Source organism: Sceloporus undulatus, chromosome 2 (genome assembly GCF_019175285.1).
Source record: "Sceloporus undulatus isolate JIND9_A2432 ecotype Alabama chromosome 2, SceUnd_v1.1, whole genome shotgun sequence".
Taxonomy (NCBI): Eukaryota; Metazoa; Chordata; class Lepidosauria; order Squamata; family Phrynosomatidae; genus Sceloporus; species Sceloporus undulatus.
In genome coordinates this window covers 62768321-62777485 of record NC_056523.1, presented here as the reverse complement: position 1 = coordinate 62777485, position 9165 = coordinate 62768321, and the positions used below count along the sequence as shown (strand labels likewise).

Below are 9165 nucleotides of genomic sequence, written 5' to 3'. Positions count from 1 at the left end.
TTGTTAAGGATGGATTAACTATCAACATATAAATGGGTGTAGTCGATGAAAAAAGTGAAAACAGTAGAGTATCCAGTTAGTAGGAATTGGTGAGAGGGAGGATTGGATAGTAAAAATAAATAACATATACATGTATTTTCATTATATGAGCATGCATAACAAATGATTGCCAATATGCATTACTGTACAGTGTTCCCAGGGACCAATGCAGGATGAGCAGAAGAAACCACTCCAGAGACCAAAAACACAGATGGAGAGCAAAGAGGGATGAGCAGATCGCCCTCAACATCATGGAGCATAGCGAAAGACAGGCAAGATTATGTAGAAAACAGTATCGAAATGTGTCAAATAGACAACTGAGAAGGCTGAGGATGTCCGCACAAGCCAGCATGACAGAAGAAAGTTGCTGGAACAAATGAACTCCCTCACAGACATTGCAAAGGGAATAATACTGGAGGTTAAAAAGGAAAAATTGGTTACAGAAAATAGAAAAGTTGATATTGCACTGAAAGAACTTGATCTGGCCATTGCCCCCCACCTCTTGCTCTACTGTCAGGAAAGGGAAGGAAAAAAAACCCAAAGCAAAGCACACTCCTCAGACTTCAGTTACAAGTCAGCTACTATTTCCTGACAGTGAAGATGAGGAAATTTCAACCTGTGTGGTGGCCTGCACAGTGGACACAATGGAAACTGAAGAAACCCAGGCAGATTAGAAAGTATCAAAGGGATTATTTAAAAAAAACAAATATACACACCATGAATTTGTGCATCTGGGGAAAAAACCGCATACACACCATAAAAGTACTGTATTTGATACTGTGATAGAATGTATATTTTGATGAGAGTGATTTTGATTGTTTATAATTAGATTTGCAGTTTGCATGTGTCCCTCACAGTAAAGTTTAAGAAGTGGTTATTCACCTAATAATGTGAAGGGTTTGTTGTTGTTGTTGGTTTTGTTATATCCCACCTTTCTCCCAGTACAAGGACTCAAAGCTGTGAACAGGAACTCAAGGCTGTTATGTGTTACATGTTAGCTGGAAAAATAAAAAAGTGTTTGCAACATTAAAATATACTGATTCATATCACCATGGCACTTCAGTGTCATAGTAGTCGAAGGAGGGGTGTCTATTATATATCAGGATAAAACACCAAAAACAAAACTAGTGACACTGAAAGATTTTCAAGGCATGTGTTCCTGGTCTCTAATATACAGTTACACTATCCATGTTATTTTTTGGTGTATCCACATGTGTCCTTCACTCAAAATCCTCACCCTGGTAATGCTAGTAAGTAATCCTAGTAAAGCTAGCTTTCATACCAGGAATGCTATGAACAAGAGAGATGCTGATTTGTGGTCTAGCCTGGTTGGATTTTACTGTTTGGTTTACTGTTTGTCTATATTCTTATCATGCCTATCCCCCCATATTGAGAGCCTACCCCTCTTATTACAATTAAATGACAGTTAAATAATTGTTCTAATAAAAACAAAGGAACAGTTGAGTTGATAAAAATTTATTTCAAACATAGGAAAACAGTTCTTTAGCACTTTCTGCAGGAATACTGGCAATTCCCAGATTGAGGAATGCGTATGCCAGCAGAATGCAGTTATTGTGGTGAAGTGTATGGCAAAAACTTTGATGAGGAAATCTTCTTAATAAAGTGATTAACATACAGCACATGTTGATGGTAATAAATAGACAGTCCATGTTCTTTATTGATGATCAAGCATTCTGGCAATAGCTGCTCTAACTGTTTCTCCCTCCTTTTTACAACCATTAATGTCGTTTTGGAAATCACCCTGCATTGCTGGCAAGCGAAGCTCCTCCACTGATTCATCGGCAGTGTGCAGCACAGCTCCACTCGTCTCGCATATGTTATGGAGCACCACACATGCAGACACCACTGTAGCGAAATGTTGTTCTCCCACTGAAAGCTTTGCACCAAGGCACCCCCACCGGCTCTTTAGTCTGCCAAAAGCTCTTTCTACCACACTGTGAGCCGAACGTAATGCAGTGTTGAATTTCAGTTGCTGGCACCTAACTGTACCACCGTATGGCTTCATAAGCCACTTTCGCATGGGGTATTCCCCATCAGCAATAATCAACGGTGGCACCTGGACGCCATTGATTGTGATGGTTGGGTTCCCAGGGACAAATGCCCCTGCATCCATTGCTTGGCACAAGAACGAGTGCTGGAATATGAAGGATTCATGATTTCTACCTGGAAATCCTGCCTCAATATTGATAAATCTGCCATTGTGGTCAGTTGCCCCCTGCAGTACTATGGAGTAACCATGCTTTTTGTTGTAGTAATCCTCACCCCCAACCTTGGGGGCACGCACAGGGATATGTATCCCATGAACAGCACCAACGCAGTTTGGGAAGCCCAGCTTCTCGAAACCATCCATGATCTGTAGGGGGATAAAATGTAGGTTAAAGAATTAAACAAAGAAGAGCAATGTCCACTAACCTATATAAACAGCTGACCTAATCATAAGGTACTCTTGAGTGCCTGTCCTTAAGAAAGTACAGTGAAATCTGTAGCATTGAGCAGGTGTGGCGAAAGAGACAGGTCAAATATAAACTAAAGTACATTTTTACACACACACACACACACACACACAGAGAGAGAGAGAGAGAGAGAGAGAGCCCTGAATGAAAATACAGTCCTCCCTCCTAACTCACAGATTTCCTTCGACTATGCGCAGAGCAGCAACCTCCGTCATTTCAAATGGTGTGCACGCTTGGTACGTGCACCTGGACTGTACACAATTCAAGCCTATAAGTTTGAATATGTGCGAGCCTCCATTTTCACATGGGGGGTCTGGAACGGAGCCCCCACACAAACAGAGGGCCAACTGTATACAGTATATTAAAATATATTCAAATGGAATCACAGAATCATAGAGTTAGAAGAGACCGCAAGGGCCATCCAGTCCAACCCCCTGCCATGCAGGAACTCCTAATCAAAGCATCCCTGAAAGATGGCCATCCAGCCTCTGCTTAAAGACCCCCAAAGAAGGAGACTCCATTACACTTGGAGTGAGTGTGTTCCACTGTCGAACCGCCCTTATTGTCAGGAAGTTCCTCCTAATGTTGAGGTGGAATCTATTTCCTGTGGCTTGCATCCAGTGTCCACATTCTAGTCTCTGGAGCAGCAGAAAACAAAGCTTGCTCCCTCCTCAATGATGAATTCCCCTTCAAAATATTTAAAACGGGGCTATCATAATCACCTCTTAACCTTTCTCTTCTCCGGGCTAAACATCCCCAATTCCCTAAGGCATTCCTCATAGGGCGATTTCCAGACCTTTCACACATTTTAGTCGCCCCTCCTTGGACACGCTCCCAGTTTCTCCACATCCTTTTAATGTGTGGTGCCCACAACTGGACACAATATCCAGGTGGTGGACTGACCAAAGCAGAATACAGTGGCACTATGACTTCCTGATGCTAGACACCATATACTTCTATTGATACAGCCCAAATTTGCCTTTTTACTGCCGCATCACAATGTGACTCTTGTTCAACTTGTAGTCTACTTGGATTCCCGGATCCCTTTCACGTTACAGTGGTGCCTCGGGTTACGAAAATTAATTCGTTCCGCGGCCGCTTCGTAACCCGAAAAGCCTTCGTAAGCGAAATGCCAATAGGCGCTAAACTGTAGGTTCCTTGCACTGTTTGCCTTGTTCCCTCTATGTCAGTAGAAGGCACATTTTAATTATACCTATTCATATACAATATAAAATCTATGTAATAGATATAGATATATATAAACACACAGTCGCCCCTCTACTCACTGAGATCCATGACCTCGAAAATCTGTGGAGAAGTGACCTCCGCTATTTTCAAGGGAGAATGCTAACAGACAGACACCCCATTCAAGCTTATGGGGCCTAACTATGGACAAGCCATTTTTCATGGGGTTGTGGAATGGATCCCCCACGAAAACAGAAGGCCAACTGTGTGTGTGTATCATGAAAACATATGTTCAAATATAATGAAATAGAAGCTAAGCTACATTATATATCTATCATAATATTCCAATAGAAATAAATTACTTTTAATATGTGTGTGTGTGTATTACAGCACACAGGGTCATGCACACTACGGATACGTATATATACTGCATGTATATTGTGTGTGTGTGTATATATATATATATATATATGTAAATATTGAAATAGAACCTAAAAGTACTATCTATCTATCTATTATCTATCTATATTTTCAACCTATTTGCAGATGTATGTATATACGTCCATGTTTATGTCCCTGCGTTCCCAGGAAGAGCAGTGGGCTTCCCTTCATGACGCAGAGCCATGAGGGGCCATGCCTACCTGCCGGTGGTCTCCCAGGCGGACGGTTCTCCTGAGCAGCACCTTCTCGATGGCCTGGGCCACTTCGATGCAGATGACGGAGGCGGTGGAGAGGCCGATCTGGAAGCGCCGGGCCACCTCTGGTAGAGGAGCGGGCTGGAGAGCCACCAGACCGGATGGCACCCTCTCCTCGACGGTGATGGCCCTGCGCATGGTGGTGTCCTGGGCGCGGAGGTGGGGCCGGAGGGCGTCGGCCAGCGCAGCAGCGTCGGCTTGGGCATCTTGAACTCCCGCGCGGAAGGCTCCTCGTCCCAGGAGCCAGCACCTCCTCCGACACAACCAGTTCCTCCGCGCCGCCTGGTGCTTCACCCACCAGCGGCGGGGCTCGGGGACGTTGGCCAGGTAGGCCAGGCGCTGTTCCTGTCCACCTGCAGCAGGAGTGCAGCACGTCGGCCGAGGAGGCGGCCCGGGTCTTCCGCGAATGCTCACAGCCGCAGGAAGAGCAGCGCGTTCCGGCGCCGCTTCTTTGCCGCTGCCTCCTCCAGCATCTCGTACCTGGCGATCAAGTGCGTCGGAAAAGCAGCGAGGCTCCAGGCGGCCCATCGCTCGCCATTGGCAGCGCCAGCGAAGGAAGGAACAGGAAGAGAAGGAAGAAGAAGAAGAAGCACAGACCCGGAAGGGAAGGACTCGCGCGTCATTCCGGTGTGAAGGCAACGACGGCTTCTTTGTGCGCATGGCAGAGAAAGCCATTCCCAAACCTGTTTGGAACCAAAGTAACTTTCTACTGTGTGTTGTTCTTGTTATATAATAATAATATAATAAAATAGTAAAATAATATAATAGATATAAATATAATATAAAAACATATTAAAATGTTAAAATATAATCAATGTAATATATATATATCATAATATAAACATTAACACAAAATGTGTGATAATAACAATATAAAATAATTATACATAATGTAAAAATGTATATGATATATATAAAATATAATTAAAAACATATATTAACATAAAAAAACTGTTATGAATAATATATAAAATAACTTAAAACATGTTATGAATAATAAAGATAATATATCATACTATTATATCATCATAAAAATACATATAATATTAATAAAAAAAACATCTGTGCAATAGTATAACAAAGTAACATAAGAACAACCCCCCTCCTATCTAAAGAATTCCACAATTAAATAACAGAAAAAACCTAATTAAATACATATAACATGATTATACATCTCATAAAATATCATAAAAACCATTAAAACACAAACGCGCAGGCATTCTGGAGTGAGTGGTTGGTTCTGTGTGTGGATCTTATTTTGAGGGGTGCTGACGCTTTGCTTTTTTGGAATAGGTCCCTGTGGATTAATCTTATTGTATACTGTTATTTTAATATTCTTATCCTGTTTTTAATCATATTGTCTTACACATGTTGTTCACCGCCTTGAGTCCCTCTGTGGGGAAGGGCTGGATATAAGAAATAAAAATAACAATAATTATATAACTGGATTTGGTCAGTGCCCTGCAGTCTCCTAAACATCCCTTGAATGTGAGCCCCAAGTTCATAAGACTTTTTCCAGTTCAAGGCTGAATGTGAATAATCCAAGCAATCTTCTCCATCACCCAACCAGAAACAAGCAGGAGCTCTCATATTGATTCGGAAGCGCTCCTCTAGTTGCCCTACAATGTAAAAATTTTACTTCTTACCCGCTTCTCCTCACAGCCCAAGGCGGGTTACAACAGTAGTTAAAAAACACACATATATAAAATACACAGTTCGCTCCGCCGGGCCCAGAACAATCCAACTCCCAGAACCAAGCTTGAGCCAGAAAGGGTGCCAAACCGGATTATTTCTCCAGTGGGACACTCCTGTGGATTACACTGGATCAGTTATATCTATTCTAATGCCACCAACACAAACCCACCTCATGGAGAAGAAACAAGTTTCCCCCGAAAGCCACAGACCTTACAAGAATACCTCATCCGAACGACTAAAATACACTCAAAAGGAAGAATAATACAAAATACCATTAAAAATCCCGTATGGTCGGTCTGGAAAGTGAAAAGCCCAAAAATAATTGTCCTTGGATAAGCACTAATTAAACCAATTAAAAGCCTTTGAAACATAAACATTGGTATAGGCTTCAGGAACAAAGCCACCCGATTGGAGTTCAGTACCCAAGGGATTTCGTAGCACCATGCATCGGAGGAAGGAGACCAAGGTCCAAAACACACTGCAGAAATAATCCTGCTTAACTGCCCTGGCTCATGCTTAGGGAATCCTGGGAATGTAGTTTGTTTGTGGCGCCGAGCTCTCTCTGACAGAAAGGGTGTGAATGTCTCACAAAACTCCAGTTCCCAGAATTCCCCAGCATTCAGCCAGGGCAGCTAAAGCAGTCTCAGACCGGATTGTTTCTGCAGTATGTTTGGACCCAGCATGTCAGCGGAGCTTTGAAAGCTTGCATCGTGGTGTATTTTTTGGTGCATCTTTGCTACCTATTTTCCACGTGGTGTAAGAACTCGGGGAGCGCACCTCCCAGGCTTTCTGTTGATTGGAGTCATAAAGAAAGGCCCCAAGGGATCCTTTGGGGGAGCCATTCATTCTGTGAAGTGATCATGGGATTTCAAAGTTTATTAGCTGTAGGGTTTTTTATTTGTGGTTTTGGGGGCTATGTGGCCATGTCCTAGAAGAGTTTGTTCCTGACCTTTCGCCAGCATCTGTTTCTGGCGTCTTCAGAGAAATTATTACCTGTGATAGTTTGCTTTGTGTTGTGTTGCCTTTATTTCCGGTTTGGGGCTACACAGTTTGGGTTTGTTTTGATTTTTGTTTTTGTTTTTTTGGCAAGTTTCTTCAGAAGGGTTTTGCCATTGCCATCTCTGAGGCTGAGAGAGTGTCAGTTTCCCAAGATTAGCACAGAAATCATATCACAAAAGAAAGAGGAGGGGTCAACAGTGCCAGGACAGTTTCTCCAACCCTCTTTTAATGGGCTTCCTATGTGGTTTAAAGTGTAAAAGATAAACTTTTTGAAGCGTATCTTTGCGATTCCATGAAAAACTTCACACGACTGAGCTCTTGGTTAGAGGTGAAGGTCTTTCTGAAAGCGGCGGACTCAACGGTGCAGTTGGTACCACAAAAAAACGCCACCTCTCCATCCATCCCATCCTCGAGGTCGATGATTATCCTAATTACCATAATGATCCCTTGTGCTGAAAATGTTCCACTACTAATAAAACAAACTGGTGGGTGTTAATCCCATAGAATCCTTCCGTAATTTTATGGGGCGGACAGTAATCCAGCCTGCCTTGACTCTCCCCCAAAAAGGGGCACCGCAGCTCCGGAGGAAAGAGACTGAACTCTCTCTCTCTCTCTCTCTCTCTCTCAGGAAGATGCTTTAATGTCCATTCCTCCTGCCCAAATCCCAATTTGAATCAGTGACAGCACCGCCCCGATTTAGGAAAGCCATTTCTCCTTCAGGGAAAAACCGCGGTGTGTCGGGTGCGTCTGGTCTTTTCCGCAAAAAGAAAACTCAACCAACTAAGCAAAGAAAGAGTTTTCTGGGCATGGTTTATGCGACTCCTAACTGTTCTGTTTAATCTCTATACTCGTGCCATGCTCTCCTGTGGATAAATGGGAGGAGAGGATAGGGGCGACAGAAGAATGATAGAATCACAGAGTTGGAAGAGACCCCAAGGGTCATCCAGCCCATCCCCTCCTGCCGCTGCGCAGGAAGACACAACTAATGTCCTGCTGTGTTCTGAAATGTCCTTGACCTGCTCTGAAAAGTGCCCAAAGGTTTATTAAGCGAGGCTGGTTACACAGAACCAGCGGAGAATGATGCTGGAGGGTCTCTCTCATTGCTGAGACTGGAAGACTGCCTGTCCTCCTGCTGCAAGTCTATAAATCCCGTCGACATCCGAGCTGTTTACTCTGAAGCAACTGGAGTTCCCGGCTCTGTCCGGCCTCCTTTCGTCTCTTTCCCACTGGCCAAGCCTTCTCCCTTTGGAGAATCGGTTCTGGAGGAAAGAAGATGACTGGAATCCAGAATCTTGAGCCATTCTCCTAAACACAGTTTAGAAATCAAGGCTAGCCTGATTGACTACCAAGTGGGATTTGACCAGAGAAGGTGTGCAACCATTTGTGGCCAAATAACCGCTACATTCACCTCTTGTCCTACTGATGACAAGGGATCCGACGTTCACACGGGTCGGTTTAGGAAGTGATCCTGCCATGGGAATCCCTGGGTGTGTGACTGGGGGCTACCATCCATTATCCAGTAGCCAGTGTGGTATAATGGTTTTGAGCATTGGAATAAGACTCTGGAGTCCTGGGTTCAATTCCCTGCTTGCTTGGCCGTGGAAACCCACTGGGTGAGCTTGGGCGAGTCACAGCCTCAGCCCTAGAAATAATAATAATAATAATACAGCTGTATTATTATTATTATTATTATTTATAGCCTGCCCAATCACAAGGAATCCGGGCGGGTTACAGCAATAAAAATACAGAGAATACAATACAATACAATACAATAAGATAAAAGAGAGTGACGTGAGTCACAGAATTCACAGCTAGACCTGATGGAAAAGACCGTGACAGGGTCGCCTTGGGGTCACGACTGGAAGGCGCACAATAGCAACAAAGTCCCTGTTAAATTGATTAATTTGGGCCAAAACAAGCAGCCTGGCCATTGCAATAGACTGCAGTGAATCATTTTGCTAACCTGATACCATTCCCTTTAGCAAGGTTTCTGCCGTACACACACACACACTTCGCTGGACATGATTTTTACCAAAACACAGGTAGAATTGGGTAAACTTGTGCACACCCTTCCCAGC

The 9165-nt window shown here is 43.6% G+C and overlaps 1 protein-coding gene across 1 annotated transcript; it reads right to left on the bottom strand.

Annotated features, from left to right (window-relative positions):
* Positions 1-1499: 1499 nt before the first annotated feature.
* On the bottom strand, positions 1500-4921 carry LOC121920336 (protein ALP1-like). Its single transcript, XM_042447469.1, has 2 exons — positions 4340-4921; positions 1500-2413 (listed from the first exon to the last, which is right to left on the bottom strand). Exons 1-2 carry the CDS (start codon positions 4919-4921, stop codon positions 1715-1717), a joined length of 1281 nt encoding a protein of 426 aa, XP_042303403.1. The 3' UTR covers positions 1500-1714.
* Between the last annotated feature and the right edge of the window lie 4244 nt (positions 4922-9165).